Genomic DNA, 14,722 nt, shown 5'->3' with positions numbered 1-14,722 from the left:
TCTTAAGTTCTGGATCACGACCGATATTCACTGAAGAGGCAAGACGCTAGTCGATAGCCGCAAGCATGTCATAAGTGACTTGTGCATTTGCGTATGGGCATTACCAAATGGGGTATTTAAGGAATGCAAACGACATTTTTCAAAATCAACCCAACCTTACAGAGCTTGCGATTTGACGACCCGGGAATTTGGTCTTTGCGATCCGATCATCACTCATTAGCGAAAAATTCACAAATACACCCACAAGTTCATCAATTACAACCCCACAAACGTAATCAAAGACGCACCCACCACCCATCTTGTGTTTAAACCCCCAAATTGGTTGCGGAAAATCAAGTTCGAAAGGGTTTCGTGTGCTTTTGGATTTGAGTTTGAAGAGGACGCTTACGACAAGAAAATTCATTTATCATACAATTTAATCGCACGTTAACTTTTTTCTATTGATAAATTTTTAGTACTATATATCTTATATATATGTACATGCATACACGAAATTGGGGTATTGTAGTTGTTGTATATTGTTTTATATGTATTATAAATTATAATTGTAACTTTTATAAGGCTCCCTGTGTTATGTTTCGAACTGAGCCCAATAAAATAGTGAGACGACTGTGTTAATAGTTGAAATCACATTGTGTTTTAAAGATGATAAATTACTATGAAACTTCTTTAATAGTAACTTACCACTTACCTTTAGACTAGAGAAATGCGTTTGACATACGAGAATATATTTTATCTTTTATGTTTAAGGTCGTTGTTATTATGAGCTTTACCTTATTCTGATCGTTCAGAGGGCGATCGCGAGGGTCACTGAATGAAGTCCTCTATTTCTTTCGGGGGTGTTGACCCACAGCGAGGCAGAGATGACTAAGTGACATATGGAATATGGCGACGACAACAACATGTCGTAGAAGGAGATAACAAGTGGAGCCAACGACCCACTAAGACTAATGTATCTAGAACTACATCCCGAGCGACCCTGAATTACTAAAATACCCCCGAAATTGAGGTATTTACAGGTTCATCATGGTGAACAACGCTATAGCTCATCAAAATTAATAAAATATAATGCCATAGATAGTTAAAGTATTTTGCTACATGCATTTAATAGTAGGCAACAACATTGTGTTTTAAAGATGACAAAATACTAGAAACTTATTTAAAAGTAACTTGCCACTTATCTTCAGATTTAAGAAATGCTATTGACATTCGATATGCTAAGTTTTCTTTTATTTGATATTTTTTATGTTTAAAGTCGATGTTATTATGAAACAGTTTTAATAAAAACCCGTGCTGACCTGGATTTTGATGAATATATTAAACATTGAACATTCAATGTCACATATACTTAAAAAAAATTTGCTACATGCATTTAATTTAATAGTAGAAAATAACATTGTGTTTTAAAGATGATAAGTTACTATGAAACATATTTAAAAGTAAGTTACTATGTATCTTTAGATTTGAGAAATGCGTTTGACATATGATAAATTTCATTTCATTTAATAATTTTTACGTTTAAGGTTGATGTTGTTGTAATGAAACAGTTTTAATAAAAATATGGGCCAACTTGAATTTCGACCCGGAATATAACCACTCAACATTCAATATGAAACATGATATATATGCCATGGTACTCTCGCTATCCTGTGAGATAAAAAGATTGTACAAGTTAAAAGTTTTTTTTTATTCGCTTATTAAAAAAAAAAAATTATGCCAAAAAACAGAGACCAGTAAAAATTGTACAATAGTTAGTCTTAAGGACTCTTTTGTCTTTTTGACCAAACATCTCATTTCTGATTTCCAGCTCACTCACAACATCTTTAATAACTAACCCTCGTTAACCCATCAAACTAACCATGGTTAAGTTAATTTACTATTAAACCCTGATCCAAGTACCACTTCTCGTAACCCCCATTCCACCCCCACTTACTCTGATCACTCCCCAACACTTCACTCTCAGCTCACACTCATTTGCTAACCTGCGCCACCATGAGCGCACTACGCATCCTCCTCCTCATCACCTCCGTTCTCACCGTCGTCACCGGCCACAACATCACCGCCATCTTATCAGCCTTCCCGGAGTACAGTGACTTCAACAACTACCTCTCACAAACAAAACTAGACGACGAGATTAACAGCCGTGAAACAATAACCGTTTTAGTATTAAAAAACGACGTCGTTTCTTCACTCGCGTCAAAACATCCGTTATCCGTCGTTAAAAGCGTCTTAAGTCTCCACATTCTGTTAGATTACTACGACAATAAAAAGCTTCACGCCATCTCTGATGGAACCACACTTTCCACCACATTATATCAAACAACCGGAAATTCACCCGGAAACGTTGGATTTGTTAATATAACCGATTTGAAAGGCGGTAAAGTCGGGTTCGGGTCAGCTGTTTCGGGTTCAAAACTTGATTCGTCTTACACCAAATCTGTTAAACAGATTCCGTACAATATTTCTGTTTTGGAAATCGATTCCCCTATTATTGCTCCCGGCATTTTAACCGCACCTGCTCCCTCAGCTGACGTCAACATTACAGGTTAGTTGTATTAGATCTTAATCTTATGCATTTAATTTTACTGTATTTAATTTATTGAATAAAAATAAAAATTAATATAATTATAATTATTAATTATTATTTATAATTATTAATGTTACAGGTTTGTTGGAGAAAGCAGGATGTAAGACGTTTGTGAAACTAATTACTGATACCGGAGTATTGAAGGTGTTTCAAGGTGCGGCGGCTAAAGGATTAACGGTGTTTGCACCGTCGGATGAAGCGTTTAAGGCGGCCGGAGTACCGGATCTGAGCAAGCTAACAAATGCTGAGCTAGTAGCATTGTTACAGTACCATGCGCTAGCTAGTTACACTCCAAAAGGTTCATTGAAAACGACAAAAGATCCGTTAAGCACGTTAGCAACTAACGGCGCCGGAAAGTTTGACCTAAGTGTAGAAACCGCCGGCGATTCGGTTACCTTAGATTCCGGCGTCGGAACTTCGCGTCTTGCAAGTACGGTTCTAGATTCAACTCCGTTGTGCATTTTCACTGTTGATAATTTACTTCTTCCAACGGAACTGTTCGGTAAAGCTCCGTCTCCGGCGCCGGGTTTGTCGCCGGAAACTTCGCCGGCGTCTGCGCCTTCACCGGTTGCATTTTCGCCGGAACCTGCGACAGCTCCTTCGCCGTTCCTTTCACCTCCGGCTCCTCCAACGGCGTCTCCAGTTGGTGGTCCTGCTCCTTCAGATGGTCCCACTGCTGATTCTCAAAATAGTAACGCCAGTAACGGTGTTAACGCCGTTAAGTCTCCTTCATTCGTCGTAGCTCTTGTTTTCGTCTCATTGTCGGTTATGATGTCATACGTTATGTCATAAATATTTATTTTAAGTGTTTATTTACCTTTTTATTTATTTTTGTTCTCTGTTTAATTTATCATTTTTTCTTTGAATTTAATTTTTGAGTTTTGTAATTGTTGTTTAGGGCTTTTTCAATAAGTTAGAAGCGCATTTTAGCCGCAGGTGGTGACGTGTAATAACCTTGACATTTGTGGGTGACTTTTAGCCGTTTGATGGTATACATATTACCGAGGAATGCTTTGTTGATTAACGATTTTGCTTATTTATTTTCATTTTTGTAAAACAAGGAAATAAATACATACGTGATATATTTTCAAATAGAAGAGAAAGCAAAACAATATCTAAGGGTGAAATTGTAAACAAAAACAAGTGAACCTCAAAACTATAATGCTAGAGCAGTAGCGGAGCTATAGCTTGCATTGAGGGGTCAATTGACACCACTCAATTTGTTTGGGCAACTAAATTTAATTAATGATAGTGGTAAAAAATGTGACTCTAAAAAATGACTCCATTCCATTTTTGTTAATGAACCCATTGATTAAATTCAGATGATATTTAGTGGCTGTTACTTTAAAACTTATACGGAGTATCATTAAATTTCCTGTACACTTAGAATGTATAATTAATATTCATGTATGTTTCATTAATCGTTCGTTTGTTATGATTGAGAAAATATTAGAGTGCATTGAATTTTAGATTTTATGCTTAAATTAGTTTGATAATTCTAATTTGTACCAATTATCATGTGTGTTTATTCTACGTAGAATATATTTGTACAATTTTTTAAACGAATATTTATCATATAAAGATGCAATGCACACTAGAAATATTTTAAAAAAAAAATTACCATCTGATTGGCAAAAACTTTAATTGATGATGTTTTTAACGAACTTTCAAATTCTAGCTCTTACTATACAAAAGATGCGATTATGGAGTGTTTGTGTTAGACGATAACTTCTTTTTTTATATATTACTATTACTTAATCATAACTTGTCAATTAAATTGTTGGGCTTGATACATTTTGATATTATTTCATGACACCACTCACCTGAAATCCTGGCTTCGCCACTGTGCTAAAGTGCTAGGTACTAACTATTGAAACAAAATAATCGTCTCACATGAGAAGTTAGTGAAAGGCGACCAACCGATCCATATGATAGTGTATATATTGCTATATTCCCTATGATTGCATACTTACAAGTTCGTCATTATATATCTTCAACATATAATACCGAACTTGGGGACTTGATAGTGCGTATAGTACTACCTTGCTGCACCCTAAAATTCTTACTTTTATTTTTCACTGAGCTTTTTTCAACCTTAAAAAATGGAGTATATGCAACTCTTTTCACATTTTAACTTTATTATATCTTTTACCCTTTCACTTTTGAATTTTTTATTATGCACCCTAAAATTCTTACTTTTAATTTTTCACTAACCTTTTTCCAATCTTAAAAAATAATCTCTAACTTTGTTTCTAAAAAAAATACGTATGCATGTTCGGTTTGTTCAATCGGCTTTTGTTTCTTGGATTACATTTAGTTTATTAGCGTTAAATTGTTATGATCCAAAACATATAGTTATGTATAACAAAAAGCTTCTCAAACGCAGTGAAGCGCGTGAACCAAATACTTGTTTTGCTTCTTATTGAGGAAAACACTGTTCATAATTTTTCTCAGATTGATTATATATAGAATTCGTCTATGCTCTCCGGGCTACACACCTGGAATATCGACCTGCATGTTTTACTCCGTATACCGAGTATAATAAAACGTCTCTTTTATAATGAACTGGTTTCCAGCACCTATAAATTAGTTAATTAACACCATATTTGTCGATCTATAATCATAAAACAAAGGATAATAATTACGATCATAGAATTAATAAAATTATTATAACTTATAATTGATCTTAACTATATCAAAATATCATCTTCTGGTTCAATCGTTTCCAAATTCCTAATCAGTTCCTCATGCAAGCCCGCCCTAATTTACTAATTTCATAATGTTATTAAATTTTGAAATCAAACAACTTAGATGGAGCGCTACATTTCTAGCCATTTCAAATCTGTTCTTAATAATCACCAGTCTCATTCTAATAATCGAAGCTTATCCGGACTGTATATTTGCAGATGCATTTCCATTTATTTTAATTTTATTCGTATCATGTTTGAGACTGGCTACAATGATTCCGATTGCAGTTGCACAACGAGCTACAGCTTTAACGATAATCAATTCACCTGCTGAAACACGCGCTGTTGGAACCCTAATTCGACGACATCAACGGGTATAATTCAACCTCAATTCATCTTATGAACGAACTTGTGTAGTTTTGCATTAAGGTTAAAGCCACAAATTGGCTATATACTTTCTCAAATGTTCTGATGTCGCCTATATACCCATTTACGTCCCACTGTCGTGTACAAACTTTAGAAAAATGTACCGATGTCGCCCACTATACTTTTTTTTACCTGTAACGAAAACAATTGATGACGTGACTTATAACTAGTCATGACACGTTGGCATCGGAACAGAAACTGAAAGTATATGGGCGACATCGGAACACAACTGAAAGTATATGGGCGACATCGGGACATATAAAATGAAAAAAAAAAAAGTTAAATAATTATCTTTACCTGTTCAGCAGGTAAACGGTAACGAAATGTTTACATTGGTACATTTTTTGAAAGTTTGTAGAGGACAGTGGGACGCAAAAAGGTATATGAGCGACATTGGGACATTTGAGAAAGTATATAGCCAATTTGTGGCTTTAACCCTTTGCATTATTATTATTATTTGTTTGTTTGTATAATACAAAATTGAATCCAGAAATGCGAACTCTGATGTTAAATTTGTTATTATTAATTGTTTATTTTCTATTATTTATAAAAGTTTCGAGTCCGAAAGGATTTAAAGTATTTGAGTAATTATTTGAGATAGAGGTTGAAGATAATAAAGGACAGTTTCAAGTTTAGTTGAATTCTGAGGTTATTATAATTTTATTATAATCGATCGAAGTTGAGTTCATTTTAACGATGTATCAACTACTTGTTCTCGATTACGCTTATAAGAACTGTTGTAAATTTAGTGTAATTTTGGGTTTTAATCTACACTTGTAAATGGGTTTGGAGGTACGGAGTGTACACCCATTAAGTGATAGATTACCCGAACCCAAAAGTGGTTTTCCATTATTTACTATCATGACTTGGTCTACCTGAAATTTGACTAAGTGTTTTCAGTACTAAGTTTTCTTAGTAAGCTGAAATTTGGCTAAGTGTTTTGTGCTGGTTATTCTGCATTGCTGGTCCTTATGCTGGTTGTTCTGCATTGCTGGTCCTTGTGCTGGTTGTTCTGCATTGCTGGTCCCTGTGCTGGTTGTTCTGCGCAGCTGGTCCCTGTGCTGGTTGTTTTACGCAGCTGGTCCCTGTGCTGGTTGTTCTGCGCAGCTGGTCCCTGTGCTGGTTGTTCTGCGCAGCTGGTCCTGTTTGCTGGTTCCTCTGCGCTGCTGGTCCTGTATGCTGACTTTTGCGCTGCTGGTCCTGTATGCTGACTTTTGCACTGCTGGTCATGTTTGCTGATTTTTGCGCTGCTGGTCCTTTTGCAGTGCTGGTTCTTAAGAGACAGCAGTAAGAAAACACTTAACACAATTTTGAGTGATTACGGAAGAATTATTCTTGCACCCACTTTTGCTTTAGTGGTTGAAGGAATAATACTTGTTTATTATAAAGTGATCACTCATGCTTTGATAGTTGTAAAATATAATATTTGTTTATTGTAAAAGTAACAACTTTTACTTTAATGATGGAAGTGATAATATTTGTTTATAGAAATATTCTTCCTGTAACCACTTTTGAATATTATAGAAGATACTTTTATTAATCAATCGGCCAATTGATTTTAATAAAAGACTCTTTCATGATTAAGGGTGTATATAAATATATTAACCAATATGCATGAGAAATAGACACAAGTTACGAACACCAAAATATTCTTCTGCAAAAGGAATTCTTGTTTCTGCCAAAACAAGAATTTAATCTCTGTCTTATCCCAAAGTGATATTCGTGTAACCCAGGCTATAAGGGTCGAATAATTACTTTCGGAAAGTGATACCACGATTCAGTGATTTATCCGGCTATCGATTATTTTTACCCTACACGAAAGAATTTAATAAATCCTCCAACAAGAACTATGACATTGGATCATACAGCTAGACTTATGGTGCTATGCCACGTAACACTTGATTTGAACGAATCGGTGCGGACTTTGGTTATCTCTCATTCTTCTGACAACGTATACATTATGAGTATTTATTAAGATTTAAGAATCCATAGTTATTCAGCATTTCACCACCGTATCTAGAATGGGTCGCATCATATGTCCAATTTAAATGTCCAATTTTAGGTTTAATATGTAAAGTGCAGCTAACTTGAATGTATAGATGGTTATGCAGGAAATGAAATATCTTTATACGCTAATATTATGTTGGGATTGACATATATATAGATGTCATCCAATTTAAATGTTGTGTAATTACTTAACAGATTAGGTACAAGAAGTGGATAACGTGGACCCGAATTGCATTTGTAGTTACAGTGCTGCAGTTTCTGGGAGCAAGTTACCTTCTAATCAATGTTTCATTTTTCTATATTGACGATGCAACTCCAAATGCATGTATATTAGGTAAACTCGAGATCCCTTGAATCTCTATTTTCTTGTCCCATTCACTAATGATTATTATAGCAAGAAGTTCAATGATTCAAAAAGTTACAATTTAATGAGAGTGGAATGTTCTATTAAATGATATCTTTGTTGCCTCGTTATTGAATTTCGTTATCTTGCTCTATATATGTGTTACAAGTGGCTTCTGATCCGTAACTATGCTGTTTCTGCAGGGCTTCTTACAAGTAACCCCACATGGCTGCACAGTATGGTGGTGGTATTTATTGTCATGGCGTGTTTGGTTACACTGGTACAATGTTTTACAGGATCTGATGTATTAAGATGGAGGTCTTTTTACACAAATGAAAACAAAGCATGGAAACGCCATTATCGAGAGGTATTTGATAATGGGATTCGTGAGGCATTGTGCTGTCTGGGACGTTCCAAATACTTGTATGCTTCTGGCGTAAAAATCTTAAATATTAATATATATTGCATATTGTTATTGATTTTTCTTAATTCTCATACTTCAAATTACAGCCTTAAAATTCTCATACTTCAATTTTAGGGCTGTAATGGAGGAAGATGAAGTATTCTCAGTCGCGCAGTTACTGGGTGACCTTGTTTCTTACCGTGCATCTGGAAAAGGACATCTAGAACTCTTGGCAGGTCTTTCTTGTTTTTATCCGAAAGACAAATCCAATTTGCTTAATTGATAAAATTCTGTGTTAACGTATTTATAGTGTGCAACCATGCAGTTTTTCTGTAAGTTATTGTGGAACCTCTCTTACATTAATTAATGCTCTGACATTCATAGTATGCTACAAAGTACTCGCGGTTACATGTGCGTAGTGATGTAGTCAAGTTTCATTTTATTGCAATTGTATGTATTTTTGGTGACGTGAATTGGTGATGCCACGTGTCACCTCATACAGTTGACACCCAAGTAAATATACATATAATTGCAGTGAATAACAAGTTCACTACATACTATGAAGCTTGAATAGTTTGATACACCCTATGAATTTCAGAGCATAAACAATAACATTTTCTTGTACTTAAGCCTAATAAGAATATGTTAAATTAATAAATGTTCCATGCAACAGTTATGAAGTTCAGCTATCATGAGTCATTAGTGTGAAAAAAAATAGAATTAAAATGTTCCATGTAACAGTCATGTAAGCATGTGCACTTTAATATCTCCTTTGCTTAATGTAGATATAGCTATTTGAAGCTAAATTGCTTTCTTTATACTTGTTCGTCCCTAGTTATACTCTCTTTATGAATGTGCATTGTAACACTTCTATTTGTCCCCTAAAGAGTTTAAATCCAGATATAACAGAGCATAAATATTGACTTTTAAGAATTAGCATCCCTGTTTGATAACAAAAATCAGTGCTGTATATGCTCTTGGACCACAAAAAAAAAGTATCTTTAGATACATTGTAAATCTTAAGCTTTTATCAATCAAACTCAAAGTTTTATAAATATATAGTAATGTCTTTCAAGTGACCTTATTGTCACAAACTTCTTATATTGCGTGCCGTGTAAAATTTTCTTATAACTCGAAGTACATTCTTCACTTGCATTGATGTATCCACTTATTAACAACTAATGTATGTTGTACTTATTATTTTGTATGGCTTCATATATTGGTCTATTCAGGCCTAGCTTTGATGAAAAGGGAAAACCAAATATCTAAATTCCAAGAGGAAACTGTTGAGGCGCCTAGAGAATTGATTCAGGGAGCTTATGATTTTCATTCTTTTTCCGAAGCTGCTTATACGGTCTTTTCAGAACTAAGGTTTATTATTTCTAGCTTATTATGATACTTTTTTGGGTGCTAATTACCTTTTTGGTGCAGGGTCCTTTACTTGATATGGGAAGAAATCCCATATTGTTTCTTTGTGCCTGGTTTTATAGGCAAGGCGTTTTGACCCCTTGGACTCGAAAAAGGTTGACCCATTCTTTTTTATAAACTTGTCTTTGCTGTTACTTGCCTTCTATGTTAAGTGTTCAACTATTAGTCAAATGTTCCTTGACTGACAGTTTGACTTTTCTGTAGACTACCCGAACTTAAAGGTGACAATTGGTGGCGAGGTCACGCAAGAGCTTTTCTTAGATATTTGAATTTGCCTGCTGATTCACTTCGACAAGGACGTGTTTGCCAGGTGCTTATAAATACACGTTTTAACATTTTGTTTTGCACACATCATATGATTCCTGTTTTCATACTTGTTTAGTTTAAGAGTCAAAGTTACATATGACTACATAACACATGTCTCTTATCCATTGATTTTCAGACAAGGTGTGAAGCAGCATACTTTGTTGTGGTTCTTCATCATATAAGTTCTGTTGTGATTTGCGTGCGGGGAACTGAAACTCCCGAAGATCTTCTGACTGATGGTTTAAGTAGGGAATGCGTGTTTGCTTCAGAAGATTTGGACGGTTTAATATCGTACATTATCTCTCCCTTATTTTCCGATTAAATTAATAATAATAATATTTCCGCATGGAAAATAGTTAAAGTTGTGTCAAAATGTTTATATTATTCATGTTAACTTAGATAACTCAATGATATCCTCCTATTTCAGGGAATATTATTTACGAGTGACATGCTTTTAACATTACTTTTTTTTATGTCTTATTGTAAAATTTTCATGACCGGTATCCTTTTTCCTCCTCATCCTTGTCCCAGTGATAATCTTATTCCGCCAGGTTCAACCCATTATGGTCACTCTGGTATAATAGAGGCTGCACGAGATCTTTATCGGCAAATCGATGGAAATTTTGAAAATAAAGGTACAAAATGATCTGCTTTTGATTGAAGTGGTTAGTTTGGAAATTGATTAAACAATTATTTAAAGGGCCCTTTTAAAGGTAAATACTTGAATACTCAGAATTTGCAAGACACGTTAAAAGATTATTATCTGATTTTCACAACTTTAAACAGCAGAAGTATGTCTGAACACTGTCTCATGCAGTATGTTTTAATCTTGATATACAATCTCTTTCAGATTGTAATGCCAAAAAACCCCCCATACAATTAATACACGTAAACCTGAAAAAGTTAACATTGGATGCTTCAACAATAAAACATTTTGTATCAAGTTCATATAAATCGAATTGTGAATCATTATTCCAACAAGGTGGATTACTTACTTCATTGTTGGGAGCTGGATGTGAATGTGAAGGGTATAACCTTCGTGTTGTGGGACATTCCCTTGGAGGAGCTATTGCTGCAGTTCTAGGATTGAAGGTATGACATCATGATTTCATCACCAGTAAATTTATATTCTGGTCCCTGCAGTTATAGTCAATCTCCATAGTTAGTCCATGGGTTTTATTTACCCATAGAAGTCCAAACAAACTATTTTTATAACAATCATGTTCACATATTAAATCTGTTTACCAACGCTTATAATTTTCTCTATCTCATGAACAGTTATACGGACGGTATCCTCGACTACATGTATATAGTTATGGCCCACTTCCTTGTGTAGACTCAGTCTTAGCAAATGCATGTTCAGGTTTTGTGACAAGGTAATCTTGCTAGTTGCTACATTATCACTCCTTGTTATCATCATCCTTCATGTTCGTCCCAACCTGTAGCTAAAAAAGTTTTTTTTTTTTTTTTACACAAAAAAAAAAAAAAAAAAAAAAAAAAAAAAAAGAAAAGCATAGCTATTAGCTAGTAGATTTTAAATGTGGTATATATCTGTTGCAGCCTTGTGTATGATGATGAATTCTCATCACGCCTTTCTGTTGCTTCAATCATGAGGTTACAAACAGCTGCCATGCTGGCACTATCAAATGATGCGGATGCTGACTCAGCTATTATGCACAAGCTTGCTCGCCGGTTTCTTACAGTAAGCAGCTATCTCTGGACTAAATCTAAGGACTCACCTTCAGCTTCAGGATTAAGTTCATTGCCACAAACAAGAGAAAACAAGCATTATAATCAAGGTAAATTGGTACACGGTACCTATAAATATACACCTTGGTTGACGAATCATATTATTAGGAGCCTAAAAACAACCATGAATGTTAAGTAAAGGTGGCAAAATGAAACGGTTGAGTGATGTATCAAACGGGTAACTTTCAGTACGGGCTATAGAAGTTGGTTGACCCGTAGCACTGTTTGTTCATTCCTATATTATTTGAGGAGGAAAACGAATACTTAAAAACATGTTACAAAACTTTTTCATTGTTGGGAAATTACGGCCTCACTAATTCCCACCACCCAGCCCAACAATAATAGTAAAGAAATAAGAACAATACACAACACAAGATTTAACGTGGAAACTCCAAAACAGGAGAAAAACCACCGGCCCCAAAGAGAGAAAATACACTATATCACAAATTGTTACAATGATATAGATTACTCTCTTAAGCCAACTACACTCTCCAAAATATTTAACTAATACAACTCTCAAACAAGGGTAAGAAAGAAAGAAATAATCAAATACTTAAAGTGTATTGATTGGTGCAATTTGGAATGAAGACTTAATATAACCAAGTCACTCACCCCTTACATCTTCCTCCCACCAATGTGGGATAAACATATCTTCTACTAGCCAAAATAAACCAACATTCATTAGTATGGATGACTAGTTTTTTTATATTAAACGAGTTGAGACATACGCCATATGCTTTGAAAATACATATTGGGTTGACGCATTTGACCTGTTTCTTTTTAAGTTGAATTTTTATATTCTACCCATTTGACTTGTCCGATCCATTTGACATTTAAGTTTAATTTTTTATGTTCTGCTCATTTGACTTGAAAAATACATATCAACTTGAATGACCCATTTGGCATGTTTCTTGTTTGACCCATTTGACTGTAGTGAGAATCCAGGAACCAGATGAAGATTTCAACCTATGGCATGAAATGGATATGTACGATAGTTCAGATGATGGTGGTGATGGACGTACTTCATCATATAGACTCTCTAATACTTTTAATCGGTCTCCCGATAATTCAAGTCCACGTGATAATTTTGTATCACAGTTTATGGATGCTATGCCATCTGGAAACGGCGAATCATCTGAGAATTTTAGAGAAATGTTCTTGCCGGGTGTTGTTATTCATATCGTCCCCGAGAAGAAAAGCTTTGATATACCTCTATATAAACGATGGGGCACCCCAGATGCACAATGTGGATTTAAAGCTTATATTGCGAGTAGGGAGGCCTTCATGGATATGATTGTATCACCCTCGATGTTTATTGACCACCTACCATGGAGGTAAATCATCTTAAACATCCTTTTTTTTTTTTACTTTACTGTCAGTTAGGGTTGCAAAACTAGGAAAAACTCGCCAAGTACTCGGTTAAAAGTTCGGGCCAGGTACTCAGTCAAAACTCGGTCAACCCTCGGTCAATGGGGATTACTTGTAGTCAAACTTGGTCAGCAACCGATTACTCCCTAAAAAGTCCTGAATGAGTACCTCCCAAGTAGCGATTTTTGCAACCGATTTTTGCCCGTTCGTAGTAGGGGTTCCTCGGTTATCAAAAAAAAAAAAAAAAAAACTGAGTTATGACATGCAGAGAAGTTATAGACTTTAACGGTTTGACCCAAACCCATTTTGACTAGTTGTCTAAGCCAACCCATTTTGACCCCAAACCCATTACACATAATGTGTTTATTCCTATACTGATACAAACGTTTAATAAATGATTTCATTCTCAGATGTTCCCATGCCCTGAAGAAAATATTGGAAAAGCAAAGTTTTCGACAAGACTCGATGGTATGAAGCTGAGACTATGATAAATCACAAATAATCTTCCGTTTTTACGCTAATGCCCTTATATTATCCTTGGTTACCAAAGCAGTCCCCAGGGGTTAACCGATACATAAAATGTACCCTAATCATCCATCCACGTCTTCTTCAATTCAATGCCGAAAAGTGTTGAAATGTTTTTTTTTTTTGAAAAGCAATATTATTAGACAAACACAAAAGGAACATCCAATGAAATCCAGCATGGGTAGCTGAAGCAGACACGAAGAACAAAAGGACCAAGACTAAATACTAAGCAACCTAGTTGAGGAGAAGTCAACCCATTGACTAATACAAATCAAGGCCTAAAGACACGAATTAAGAAATCAGGTCCTAAAGACACGAATTAAGAAATCAGGTCCGAAAAGTGTTGAAATGTGAAATATAGAATGAGCTATGAGCACACGTAATAGGATTACTAGTCATCAATGCCTACCATGATGCGTTCAGAAATCCTAGACGCAGTTTAACATAGAAGGAGTCAAGTATAGAAGTACAATTAATTAATGTAGCTATATAGTATATATACCCGGCCTTTATTTTTGTGCATTTATGTAAATTTCATAAGATGCCACATATAAGAAACATGTAATACAATATATTGAATGTATAACATTTTGATATGCACGCTAGTTAATAAACAGGCTCCCCTCTGCTCTAACAGTGTGCAAATCATGTTTATTATAATAGACAAATCGGTAAGTGTTTTTTTTTTTTTTTTTTTTTTTTTTTTTTTTTTTTGAAAAGCAAACAAGATTAAATTATTATTAGCAAACAAGTGTACAGGTAACAAAGGATCAGACGGATCCAAACACACTCAAAACGTTACAGCACAAGCACACTTGGTTTGCGAGAGGAGCAAACCATTACAACAAGAATTCACACTAGATATTCAAATACACGCTAGGATTACTTAACCA

General features: G+C 35.0%; 2 protein-coding genes across 2 annotated transcripts; both read left to right on the top strand.

The window, feature by feature from the left end:
• The first annotated feature begins 1,928 nt into the window (after positions 1–1,928).
• On the top strand, positions 1,929–3,611 carry LOC139862577 (fasciclin-like arabinogalactan protein 10). Its single transcript, XM_071851194.1, has 2 exons — positions 1,929–2,545; positions 2,667–3,611. The coding sequence occupies exons 1-2, from the start codon at positions 1,993–1,995 to the stop codon at positions 3,377–3,379; spliced, it is 1,266 nt and encodes a 421-aa protein (XP_071707295.1). The 5' UTR covers positions 1,929–1,992; the 3' UTR covers positions 3,380–3,611.
• Positions 3,612–5,464: 1,853 nt separating this feature from the next.
• Positions 5,465–14,473, top strand: LOC139861807 (uncharacterized). Its single transcript, XM_071850328.1, has 15 exons — positions 5,465–5,648; positions 7,903–8,041; positions 8,254–8,473; positions 8,589–8,689; positions 9,686–9,807; positions 9,885–9,976; positions 10,086–10,191; positions 10,324–10,478; positions 10,719–10,822; positions 11,170–11,279; positions 11,466–11,563; positions 11,748–11,986; positions 12,871–13,270; positions 13,715–13,772; positions 13,961–14,473. The coding sequence occupies exons 1-15, from the start codon at positions 5,547–5,549 to the stop codon at positions 13,970–13,972; spliced, it is 2,058 nt and encodes a 685-aa protein (XP_071706429.1). The 5' UTR covers positions 5,465–5,546; the 3' UTR covers positions 13,973–14,473.
• Positions 14,474–14,722: the final 249 nt, after the last annotated feature.

This window comes from Rutidosis leptorrhynchoides, chromosome 8, assembly GCF_046630445.1.
Source record: "Rutidosis leptorrhynchoides isolate AG116_Rl617_1_P2 chromosome 8, CSIRO_AGI_Rlap_v1, whole genome shotgun sequence".
Classification (NCBI taxonomy): domain Eukaryota; kingdom Viridiplantae; phylum Streptophyta; class Magnoliopsida; order Asterales; family Asteraceae; genus Rutidosis; species Rutidosis leptorrhynchoides.
Note: the sequence above shows the minus strand (reverse complement) of the source record. Positions and strands in the feature narration are given on the sequence as shown.

Bases quoted from the DNA above. Each gene is read 5' to 3' on its own strand.
- LOC139862577 (XM_071851194.1), top strand. From the start codon at position 1,993: ATGAGCGCACTACGCATCCTCCTCCTCATCACCTCCGTTCTCACCGTC. The intron at 2,546-2,666 runs GTTAGTTGTATT...TTAATGTTACAG, and splicing joins AGCTGACGTCAACATTACAG to GTTTGTTGGAGAAAGCAGGA.
- LOC139861807 (XM_071850328.1), top strand. From the start codon at position 5,547: ATGATTCCGATTGCAGTTGCACAACGAGCTACAGCTTTAACGATAATC. The intron at 5,649-7,902 runs GTATAATTCAAC...ATTACTTAACAG, and splicing joins TAATTCGACGACATCAACGG to ATTAGGTACAAGAAGTGGAT. The intron at 10,479-10,718 runs GTACATTATCTC...TCCTTGTCCCAG, and splicing joins GATTTGGACGGTTTAATATC to TGATAATCTTATTCCGCCAG.